This window comes from Mya arenaria, chromosome 12, assembly GCF_026914265.1.
Source record: "Mya arenaria isolate MELC-2E11 chromosome 12, ASM2691426v1".
NCBI classification, from domain to species: Eukaryota; Metazoa; Mollusca; class Bivalvia; order Myida; family Myidae; genus Mya; species Mya arenaria.
In genome coordinates this window covers 23,588,345-23,601,650 of record NC_069133.1, presented here as the reverse complement: position 1 = coordinate 23,601,650, position 13,306 = coordinate 23,588,345, and the positions used below count along the sequence as shown (strand labels likewise).

The 13,306-nt window shown below is 34.5% G+C and overlaps 1 protein-coding gene across 1 annotated transcript in view; it reads right to left on the bottom strand.

The window, feature by feature from the left end:
• LOC128211481 (LIM domain-binding protein 2-like) overlaps positions 1-12,928 on the bottom strand; it is a 52,263-nt gene extending 39,335 nt beyond the window's left edge. The window contains exons 1-2 of the mRNA XM_052916322.1: positions 12,798-12,928; positions 10,300-10,494 (exon numbers count right to left, since the gene is read on the bottom strand). Of these exons, the coding sequence (XP_052772282.1) occupies positions 10,300-10,352 (53 nt within the window). The 5' untranslated portion in view covers positions 10,353-10,494; positions 12,798-12,928. The remainder of the gene's footprint in view (positions 1-10,299; positions 10,495-12,797) is intronic.
• Positions 12,929-13,306: the final 378 nt, after the last annotated feature.

Sequence of the window (13,306 nt, the reverse complement as noted above, 5' to 3'; positions counted from 1 at the left end):
GCTAAAAGACAAAAAAGGCTCATTGTGTTGTGAAGAATCTAAATATAAAATATTCTAAACTTATCTGAAAGTGTTAGTTATGTGTTAAATTGAAGTAGTTCTTGGTTTCAACCTCCAGATTAATGCTTGTATTTGTAATTTGATTGTTTAAAGTAATCAATTCTAAGAAGGCACTGAATGGTGCACATCCTGGTCTCTACGAGGACAAAGGGATGCTGCGAAAAAAGGGCAGGGAGCAGCACCCTTCAATTACTCTTACAAGCTAAAACCCTATGAACTTATTCAAACTCTTATCATATTTTTCTGCTACGTGTTGGAGGTCCCTACTGTGACATAGTGTGACGGAATGGGTGTGGCGACACATAGGCGTAGTCTTATAACACTATTGGTGTGTTGTTAATAGTTATCTGACACTGAAACAAACAAGTATTGGATATTCATACCATCCACAAACATACCTAAATATTTGCCAACCTAAAAAACATGTAGTGAGAGATTTCCATGGTCTTTCTTAGACCCTTTACCATTGGTAGTTATTGCAGATAAATTACAACATCATTACAATATATGCATGTTACTCACTGTGTATTAAGCTCTGCAAGTTACTTATACCCAACCAGGGCTGACTTTCTACATTTGAGATTTGGGGAATGGGGTCGGGGCACTGAGAAAAGGAAATCTAATGTTATTTTTGGTAAAAAGGAGGATTTTGCAAGTTAATAAAACAAAACAAAAACAACGTTTTAATGCAAATGGATGTAATATACATGTATCAAAAATCAGTTCGCAATTTTAAGTCAATAAGTGGTTTATTTTATTATCACTTGACCTGCAATTATTTTTTTAACACTGCCAACCCTCTTATTGAAATATACATTTCTTGTACCAGTATACATAGCTCCATATTCATTGTGTATTTATATAAAAATCTTTGAAAGTGGGTGCACAGTCTGTGTATACCACGTGATAAATTGCGTCATAAATGCTAGGTTGGAAGGCAATATTCTGATTTGAAAATAGACTTTAAACAAAGATAACTTAACTATTTCTTCACCATTTTAAATGAAATATAGCGCAGTCTACGTCGCTTACAGAGCCCTGCCTTCAGTCTTTTACCAGAATTTGATTGAGAGTTTAGTTTCTTAAAACACTTCAACAAACCTTTACACAATACGGCTGTCTGACGCAGCACTGTCAAAACATTATTTTGGAAACAGGTTTGTCGAAGTGTTTGATGAAACTAATGACATTATCAAAGTTCGGTAATGACACAACTAGGGGCCCTTTAAGCTTTTTAGACTGCCATTTGTTTCATTTAAAATGGAGTTATCCTTAATTTGAGTCTTCATTTTAAGCAAAATGTTACCTTCTGACGTAGCATATTTGACGTAATTTATCACGTGGTATAGACACAAACGCAATGAACTATAGACACAAACGACAATGAACTATAGACACAAACGACAATGAACTATAGACACAAACGACAATGAACTAAAGAAACGACAATGAACTATAGACACAAACGACAATGAACTATAGACACAGATGACAATGAACTAAAGACACAGACGACAATGAACTAAAGACACAGACGACAATGAACTATAGACACAAACGACAATGAACTATAGACACAAACGACAATGAACTTTAGACACAAACGACAATGAACTGTAGACACAAACGACAATGAACTATAGACACAAACGACAATGAACTAGAGACACAAACGACAATGAACTGTAGACACAAACGATAATGAACTATAGACACAAACGATAATGAACTATAGACACAAATGTATAGACACCTGAAACAGACAACGAACGCATCATAATAGCTTTTAATAGCTGATAAATGATGGGATTTGTAAATGCCTTGGAACATTCAGTGAAAAAGAAGTCAACTGGAAAATGAGTCTACAGGGGACTGAAACTAGTTTGAATGGCCATGCATAACCTCGACCTTGTCCAAACCTTCAATACACAAACCATAATCCATTATTAGATTAATTGAAGAGGGCATTATGATCAATTATCAAGTTTTAGATTGACAAAGAAAATAGACAGACTAAAGTTGAAATTTTTGCTTCCAATTAATTATTTTTCAGCATATGAGGAATGCATGGCTCCGAATTGCATGGAAAAAACAGTTCATTTTCAATTGTTGGATTTCAACATTATAATTTGTTAGTGTACAATTACTGTCATCTCATGAGTTCTCATAAAATATTTTATTGCTTATGAAATTCAAAATCAATTTATGCCATCTGGAAAAGCCAAAAAATCTCATTTCGACAACACTCCATCATCGTCTTATCCAGCAGTAAATATTTAACTTATTTATTTACTTGTGATGAAGAATTAGCTATAAACTATGGAGTTTTAGCTTAAGGGGTCCTTTTTAGAAGCACCCTTCTGTGCCCGTATGAAATTTATAATGCTTTAATTATTCGCTGCCCGATACAATGTGCCCTTTTGTCCCTCAGCACCCTGTCCCCTTTTCAGTAGCACCCTGTCCCCTTTTCAGTAGCACCCTGTCCTCTTCAGTAGCACCCTGTCCCCTTTTCAGTAGCACCCTGTCCTCTTTTCAGTAGAACCCTGTCCCCTTTTCAGTAGCACCCTGTCCCCTTTTCAGTAGCACCCTGTCCCCTTTTCAGTAGCACCCTGTCCCCTTTTCAGTAGCACCCTGTCCCCTTTTCAGTAGCACCCTGTCCTCTTTTCAGTAGCACCCTGTCCCCTTTTCAGTAGCACCCTGTCCCCTTTTCAGTATCACCCTGTCCCCTTTTCAGTAGCACCCTGTCCTCTTTTCAGTAGCACCCTGTCCCCTTTTCAGTAGCACCCTGTCCTCTTTTCAGTAGCACCCTGTCCCCTTTTCAGTAGCACCCTGTCCTCTTTTCAGTATCACCCTGTCCCCTTTTCAGTAGCACCCTGTCCCCTTTTCAGTAGCACCCTGTCCCCTTTTCAGTAGCACCCTGTCCCCTTTTCAGTAGCACCCTGTCCTTTTAAAAACCTGTCTAAAACCCTACATGAAAGGTGTATTCTGCATTACTTTTTATATAAACCATAATCCGTTAAAACTAACAAACATTCCTGCATTTCTTAAAACAAAAACACCTAACAGTTTTGGTGTCTGTGAAAACTTGGTTTTTGTAAAACTAACACATACGCATGCACAATTTGTTACCTACATACTTATCGAGACTGCTTTAATATAGGCACAATGATTTAAAATCACGCATCTTTTGCAGAATTTAGGGACCTACAAAACATCAAACCTTTAAGAACTCGAAAGTAAGACCGGAATTTTCCTGGAAATGGCGACACAATGTGCATTTACAGAATTAACAGTCAGCTAAATAGATAACAATAAATATCAATTTGCACTTCTGATCTTAATCTAACACATACCGGTAACAAAATTTGTCGAACGAACACATGACTCATGTTGTTGATTTGTTATCTACTTATCTAAACAACTGACACATGTTTTAACATTTGAATTACAAGAATTTAAATTTTCAATTTTTTTACTATTAATTTACCGAGATTTAATTTAAAAAAAAAGCCTTGCCCAGTATTCATAAAACATCTTAACTCAGTTCCTATCTTAAGTTAATTTCATAGAAGTTTCATAACAGAAAGTTTACATATAAATCGAAAACCATTGAAACTTACAAACATTATACCTTCATTTCATAATACAAGAACACCATATCAGCTTTGGTATCTGTGAAAACTTTGCTGTAAAACTCACACTTAAATAAAACATTCCAGGTAAAATTGACACCTTTTCATGACCGATACAAAAACACCAAGGCAATAAGTATATACTCACTTACTGGTCAACAGTGGTGTTGATGCATGTTTTACCAATCCTTATACCAACTATGTCCAAACTGTGAATCCGAAACTATCACTGAGCCAGATGACACAGCAAAAGACAGAGAGCCTGATCTGTTGAAATTTGAGCCACGCCAAGCATAACAGTCTGCGGGCAGGACACATTGTACAATTAAATGGTGCACACATTTCGTTACCTACATACTAATCGAGACTGAAGACAACAGAAGATTAAAGACATCTTCCACTCTAACAATGCCTTAAAATTATGCAGCTTTAACAAATTAAGTGGGACCTGCAAAACATCAAGTCTTAAAGCAACCGATATAAAGACTGGAAATTTCCTGGAAATTGCGACAATATGTATTAACAATATTAACAGTCAACCAATAAATATCAATTTACACTTTCCATACACAAAACACATATCGGCAAACAAAATTTGTCTAACCCTTGTTTCTTGATGTTATTTTTTTTTAATTTACTTATCTTAACTGTAACCTGTTATTTTTCACAGACATCAACAGACGAAGTCACAAACTTTCTAACATTTAAATAACAAAAATTCTACTTTCCAAATTTGTTACTATAGAGATATAAATTTAAAAACCTCAGCTGGTATTCATAAAACATCTTAAGTCATTTTTTTGAATTTACTTCAATTTAATTAAAAAATTGTATTAAATCAAATTAAAAGAAAAGTTCAAATATTTTTTAACATTTAATACTAAGTATTTTAAATTAAATCAATAAAAGAGTATTTTAGATGGTATAAAATTATTATATTATATAATAAGTGAGATTCTTAACTTAAGAAACTGACATAAGCTAGAAAAATACTTAAGATGTTTTATGAATACTGCTACATAAGTACAATGATGCAAATGGGAGCACCACTTAGCCTGGTCACTTGTCAAAGTTTATTTGTATGTGGTGGTCAAGGCAATCCATTGGATGACACAAACATGCATCATCATGTATCAGTTGGTGAACTATAATCCCCTTTATGGTCTTAAAGACAACCAGTGCACTGTTATTTATTTAAGGAATGAACTGCGGGGTTGATGTCATTATCGGGGTATGAACGCAATTGGGTTGGTCAATGTGTGTGGAGTCCGAAGGACTCCACGCGTACTTTGACCAACCCAATTGCGTTCATATCCCCGATAATGACATCAATCCCGCAATTCATTCCTTATATTTACACCATTAGTTCATTATTTCATTCAAGAATTGTTAAAAAAATACTTCATTTCATTTAAGAAAACCTTTCAGTAATCCGTTCTTACCCATTCTGTAAATAGAACGACCCGACTATAACCGGAAATATTTTTATCAAATGACGTCACAATTACGCGGGAAAAGATCAACCACTTGAAATCACTTTAAAACGTAAAATTGAAACACTTCTGGTACCAATATATTTAAAATATAATAAACTAACACTTTTAAAAATGTTGATCTATATTTTACGGGACCTTCAGACACAATACAACCAATAGCAAGATCAATAGCTTTCATGTATATTGTTCTGCAATGAATTACGATCCGAACATATCCGAAGATGTTGCGTTCATCAATCAATTGCCGAAAGGAATGGAAGTTGAGGTGTAAATATATTAGTGTAAAAAGAGTTCGTAAAACTCATCTGAACGTCAAGCTCTGTCTTATTTAATTTTGAGTAAGTCTGGTAAAAAATTTGACAAAGGCACTAAAGACAAGGATAAAAATATGTTTAGGAAAATGGGTTTGTAATGGTTTGCAATATGGTAAAAATGTTGAGAGTGAGAGAACATTTCTAAATAGAAGCCAACAATCAATAAACAACGCCAACATTTGTCTACATTTTTCAGTTGTTTAAGGGGAACAACTCCACAATTATTAGAGTCAGAGTTATGTGCCTTTCTGTATATCAGCATTTTTTTTCTGGCAACATGTGTACCAAGCTGTATTTGAAAATTTTGATTACTTTTTTAGTTATAATAGCAAAGGTTTTGCCAGCAATGATGCAGCTAACAACAACACACCCAACAACAACACCAAAATGACACCAACGCCAAGACTATTACAGTAAATTGACTTTTTTCTTCTAAAAAAATCTGAACTTACAGTCACCATACAATATGGTTCCTTTTCTCGCAACCAGCATGGAAGTAATCATTGTTTAAACACTTCAGAAACAGTAGCAGATCAATGAGATATAAAATTATGATGCAAATAAATGATAAAGCAACACTTCATTTTAATATGAGTCTTTTTCGTGGTAATTATTTCGAAACAATAATGGTTCAATGAAGGTTATTTTAAAATGTGATAGAAAATACTCTATTATGCTGATAAGCGCAGAGTAACGTTATAAAAAAAATGATTAATTTTTTACTTTAATTTACAAAATTCTGACCAAATGAGCATCTGCCATTTGCTGTATGATGTTTGTCATAAAAGTATCTGTTTGACCAAATGAGCATCTGCCATTTGCTGTATGATGTTTGTCATAAAAGTATCTGTTTAAAGTAAAATAACTCAAATTCAAGATATTTAAAAAAATAGATATTGCCAACATGTGACTAAGTCCCTTTAAAATATATCATATTCTTACTCTTTCTTTTCAAACCAGAATTATTTGTAACAGAAGCATGCAGGAAGCTATTCTGTATGAAATTGTCATCCATTTATTGCACACAGAATTACAACTTCATGAAAGCAAATATTCTGGCTTCATTATTTGACTAAACACTGGTTGCCATAGCAATAATCAGCATCCATATGTTTCACTATTTCAAAATTGCACGACCTTTGCTTTGAGATAATACGCAACTACAATAACACCAAATAAAAGTAATACACCAAAGTGGGGGAAATTCTCATGGGATCGATCACATATTTGTTTTGTTTTACACATAGAAGTTATTCACACTTCCATCAATGTACATGTATATTGAATAAAAGTTCTCCTTCGTCCTTCATTGTCTGTTACTCATATTCTAAAGGTGACATCAAACCTTCAGATCAATAGCTTTTAAAATATATCTAGGACCTTACAAGAGTTTCCATTCAATACCTTTGGCAAACTGTATAACTTTTCCTTAAAGTGGCACTCTTATTCAATATCAATACATACACATGTATAACAAACATCAATTTTGAGTGATAAACCTTTAACTACTTTCTAAATAATGCATTTATGGAAAATATTAATTACTGAAATCAAGATTGTAATCTCGTATTTAATAGCAGAAAGCGCAAAAATATCAAATGATTGGTGAATGCTAAAAGATTTACCGTGATGTACTGTAGTCATTTAATCATCCTTTTTGGAATATTAAAACAATATTATTAATTGTGGTAAATCTTATTTGGGAGTAAGAGTGCATCTTTAACAAGCTTTGTATTGAATGGCAACAAATGTAAGGCCAAAAAATAATACCTGTGTTTCCGGTAACATGGCGAAAAAATATAGGGTCGGTAGGTCGGGATATGTTTTTTTGTTTTTTTTTACACTTTCCATATCATGCAATTTTCTGTTGCATCAGACCAATTATGTTATATCTGCGCGTTTTCTTTTTTACAAAAAGTCTGATAAAACAGCATTGTTTACTGTCTGAAATCATTTCCTTACCTTCGACTACCATATTTTCCTGCCAATTTTGTCCATGAAATCTGGTGTTTTTTTGTATACAATACTCGTTTATAAGTCGTGATCGGTTTTTAGGAAAATCCAGCACTTCCAACTTCACCAAATCTGTGATAATCTTCTAGCCAAACAGTCAATTATCAACTAAATTTTTGATTTGCTTGAGGAAAATCGCCGATTTTCTTGTCAACTGTGAGCTCCTTAAACTAGGCCTTCAAGTGGAGGTAGGATAATAAAAGAACAAGTAAACGCGGATATGGATTTATTTTACGTATCTTATTTTCGTACATTATTACATTCAAAGTTTCATTGATATTTATAGTGAATTCAAACATTTCGGTCATTGTTTTAAGATTCCCAGACGACTATTATTGATTATTATTTTTTCGATCGTATGGTATTTTCGTACCAGCCTAAGCGAAATCCAGGCAATCAAATGGGATCATACGGTATCTGACTGACCGAATAAGATACAAACCATAGCCATGCGCCTTTGATCTTATCACCCCTCGTGCTCTGACGTCACAAATTGTACCGTTTGATCTGCAGTCGACACATTCCAAAAATTGTAAAAGTGTTATTAACTTTCGCAGGTTTTTGTTTGGATTTCAGTTGATGGGACTTAAATAAAGCAAAATAAATAACCATTTGATAATTGCGGATAAATTAATATAAAGATTAATGAAATGAGTATTGGAACCTGGCAGTTAGCCTGCATCAATTCGCAGAGCCTAATCGTAAGAAGCCTGCATGATATACGCAAAGCCTAATTGTAAAAAAGTAAGTTTTATTTTGGACATGGATATGGATATTAAAATAACACCGCGAACTATAATTCAAAATATTTTTATTTTAAAGACAGCAAAATATGTCTCCGGGGATCAACCACGTGTTTGGACCGTAAACATGCGTTTGCCAATTTTAAGATATCGGACAGGGTTCCCGCCCTCCGCCATTTTGTTTTCCCGTCTCGGTAATACAATAATCAGAAATGAAAGTGTATTCTCCGGGGACATTGAAAGACAAACGACGAAAATAATAATGATATATTTAAAGAAATATGTTTTTTTAGGATAGAATTTTTTTTTACTTTTATATCTAAAAAAAGATTAGGGTCGGCGAGGAAAAAATAGGGTCGGTCAGGTTACCGGAAACACAGGTATTTTTTTGGGGGGCCTAATGTTCATTTTACCACATGACACATTCTTTACCAAAAATAAAGAACTTATTCCTTATTCTGTAAAATGCTGAATTAGTGGAGTGAAATAACATCAATGTCATTTTATATAACACTATTGTGATGTAAGGAAAATACATCATGGTGTTACACTCGAAACTTTCAGCAATTACACATGATAAAATATTTTTTACTAAAAAACAATCTGTCTGCCATGTTCTGCGGTGTAAACTATTACGTAATTTGAACAATCTTTCTTCAAGATATTATAAATGAATTCAACAAAATATTGTTTGTTTATTTCAATTCATCAAGGGCTGTAACTCCTGCATGAAAGTGATAGACTGTCTTGACATATACTGATGTGTGAAGTCATCAAGGGCTGTAACTCCTACATGAAAGTGATAGACTGTCTTGACATATACTGATGTGTGAAGTCATCAAGGGCTGTAACTCCTGCATGAAAGTGATAGACTGTCTTGACATATACTGATGTGTGAAGTCATCAAGGGCTGTAACTCCTGCATGAAAGTGATAGACTGTCTTGACATATACTGATGTGTGAAGTTTGGGAAACTTTCAACAGTTCTTCTGTGAGCTAATTAAAATTGAAGTGGTCAACATATTACCATTCAATTGACCTATTAAGCGATTGCATTGCGTCAGTAAATAATAGCACTTTTATAATCCAGTTAACAACATCTGACTAGCAACATTCAACAAAAGACCATGGGCTCCCATTGGCTAATTATCTATTCAATGAATGGGTGGTTTTCAAATTTCAGCAAGCGGCCTTACTCCCAGGGTGTAATGACATTTTGTAAGCAACAAGTCATCTGCCATATTACACATGCAGGTTGATATTTTTTGGCCATTTTTATCAAACTGAACATGTCGGCCATCTCTGCCCTACGATGAGCCACAGATGAATACCGGTGCATTATTTGATTTTTTATGTAAGGCTACATTCGTTACTCAGACCAACAGACCTGAGTTTTTGCTATTTAAAAAAAGAAGAAGATAATTCCAACTTGATGACAAAATCGTGATCGCACTTTGCTAAAAAACGCTGAAAATCAGTCAGATAACTTTTAATACATTTTAATGTCTGTTCAGGCAAAGTGTTTGTTGGTATATTTAAACATTTAAAGAACTGAAATTAATTTTTTACCAAATCAAATAAAGAAATGATGACAAATTTCCATTAGATGATAATTATATATCAATAACATTCACTTGATGAACTTGAACAAATCAAAACAAACTGGCATTTAAAATGCCATTTTATTTTCTCTTCTCCTGCGAACACAAGTTCTGGAAACAAAACAACACATAAAAAACTCTAGTCTAGATCTATCAAAAGAGGAATGGCTTCAGTAGGATTAAATATATATAATGGCTTTCGTATCAATATAGAAACTTCTTACATTTGTCCATACAGATAACTCCTGTCATTGTATTTTTAAAGATCTATCCAAGACTAAAAGACAAGTTCAAATTTGACAGAATATCATGGACAAATGGATCATATTATTATAATATAAACTTCAAAGAAATTTGAGATTACTTAAATTTATACTAGTGCACTGCTTGATGACACAGAAAGTCAACAGATTTCTCTATATATTAAATGTCAAACTTACCCTGGCATTCCAGGGTCCCCCTCCATAGTAGGAGGGAGGGGCCGGGACGGCATCTGTGGGCTTCGGAGGCGAATGTTGCCGGTTATTGGGGGTCCTCACTAAAACTTCACTCCAAACCACTTCACACTCAGGACTGGAATGGTTTTGGGACTCTCCAAAGTGCTAGGAATTTGGAACATCCGGGCATATACTGCCCTGCAAAAAAGAGAAATAAAGCAAATTCAGTCAATGATTGCATTGCAAAAAAAGAAACAAAGCAAATTTAGTCAATGACTGCATTAAAAACAAAAATAAAGCAAGAAAAGTCAAGGACTGCACTGCAAATATGAAACAAATAAGATCTGTCAACTCTTTTGTAAATTTCTGATATAAGTTAGAACTACACTAGACAGTCCATGATGAATAAGATGGTGGGGAGATATCTCTCACAGGAAAGAAACATAATATGCCATCATACTAGTGACTTGTTTCACTAAATTCTAATGTTTTCCAGCTCCATTATGAGTTGTATTGACAAGCAGCACAGCTTTTGCGAACTGGAACCATACTAACTCCAAGGTAAGGGACAAGTGGACATGACTCTTTTCAAAGTCCCTCACTCAGCTGGTCTTTTTCAAAGGAGTCTCTAGGAATAAAACAACAGGTCCTTATTGTATGAAAAAAGTCAGTGGCAGAAGTTTTAACATGTCCATCAGGACACACTTCTAAAATTATGTTTTCATAATACAAATACTGATACTGTTAAAAGATTTTAACAAATTAAAACTACAACCAGGTATAATGATTGGCTCTATTGTTTTTATTGGGCAAGCATATAAAGCTTTTGCATTTGTAGCAAGTTCCAATCCCTAAATCTGATTGTAAATGGGAAGATAAGAACTTCCTACCAACCCGGATTATTGACAGCCAGGTGTTAGGGCAATCCTTTTCCAGCAGATGTTAGCTACTACATCATTGTAAATAACTTTACCTGCACAACTATTCTACCATGGGAATACATGGTATACCTTTTGTAAAATCATTGTAACTCACACAAAATTAACACAAGATATAAATATAATATTCCATATGGATTAAGAATCCGTGGCGGATCCATGGCCTAGTGGTTACACACTTGACTATCAATCCAGGGGTCGCAGGTTCGATTCCCTGTCGCATCACTACAAATACTAATGGTCTTCCGGGAGGAAAGTAAAATGGGGGTCCCATGTGACAGTGGTGCACGTTATAGAACCAGGGTAGCTCTAACAAGGGTAACATTCTGTCTGTGCACTATGCTCCAAAAACCTAAAATGACTAACAATCTTAATGGCGCACTCGCCGAATGGGCAAGGCCCGAGAGCGAGTATAAATAAGCTTACAAACCTGGATTAAGAACAGCATTCATTGGACAATCTTACTGACAAATACTGTCTGTCTATCAAAAAAATATGACATATTGCACAAAACAAGCATTAAATGCATTAAACACATGATTTAGCTTTCCAATAAAACGAAACTTGACTGACACAGACAACATGGCCGAAGTGTTCCGATTGTTGTAAAACTGTGAACTGCAGCCTTGCAGGTGCCCTTCATGTATATATTGTTATGTTTAACAGAATTAAATGAAGAAAAACCCATCAAACTCGTAATAATTTGTTGAATATTTATTTTTTGGTGTACGGAACTTATATAAAATAACATTATTTGGTAAAAGTTCATATATTTATGATATTTTATTGACGCAATATGCTTAAAACCGTATCCCGATGGGAATAACTACCCACTTTTGGTACAAAACAATTTGTATGTTAAGGACTTGCCATATCAAAAATCGTAAAAAAAATCCATCAACGTACAATTATTTGCACTATATTACACCTCAGTGGTCGAAATTAGCACAAGCCCACTCTACACGAGCTGCTCCAAAGGTGGCTTCCCCAGCCCCTTTAAAGGAAAAAACTGTTGCAGAAGGTAAACCTGCTTTCTTTTCTGTTTGATTCATACGAAGGGTGAAAACTGTTTTTAACTCATGATTCTTGAAAACTTAAAACTGTGCTCAGCATTAAATTACAAATACTGTAAAATGTAGACTATAAGCCCTTATACAGTGGTCGAAATTAGCACAAGCCCTGCACTGGTAAAATGCTTTCCGGGCTTGCTCAGATTCTTGATTTTTTATAGCAGGGCTTGTTCATGAATTTGATATTAAACAATACCATAAGTATTCGAGCTTGTTCATCCAAAAGTCTAATTTCGATGACTGACACAGTATGGTCTACCATATTTCTCTTTCATAATGGCAAATAACACAAAACATTTGATGTAACCAAGAATTATAATCGTACTTCTCTCTTAATATCAGGTTGACAATGAGGACATTCATGTAGAATTTCATATTAAACAGCTTTAAAAATCAAAATACCCCACCCACTTTGTTTACATTGACGATTATTGTTTTGCGGGTGACTTCAATTAATTGATTTCCCTCTGCTTGCTATCGAAAAGATGAATACCTTTGTCTGTGGAAGCCTTAGTAGCAATACAAAACGAGTGTGCTATTCAATAAAAAATAGTCAATGAATGTCTATTTTTAATTCAATGTGCAAAATGTAAATAAACTAGTCATGCATGACGGAAAAAAAAACTAAACCCTATTGTACATGGTTATGTCGCACTATATTATCTCGGCGACGGCACGGGGGCTTTGGGGGGCTATAATGACATGATGTATTTCGAATATACATGCATTACCCAGAATTTAACATAAAGTACCTTTTCACACAATTGCAATCGTCTGCTATACGATATTCGTTAAAATGGTGTTCAAGAAAGGCTTTTATACGTGTATGTATATGGGCTTTTCGTGGTATGTTGCATATAAGAATGTTCCTCGGTTTCGCCTTCTCTTGAGCGATTACTCAGACAGCATTTCTACTGGGAGTAAGATCATGACTGTATTATTGGTCCCAGATTTGTTTAACAAAACTGGTCAGACGCAACCCGCTAGCCAGATAAAAACGGG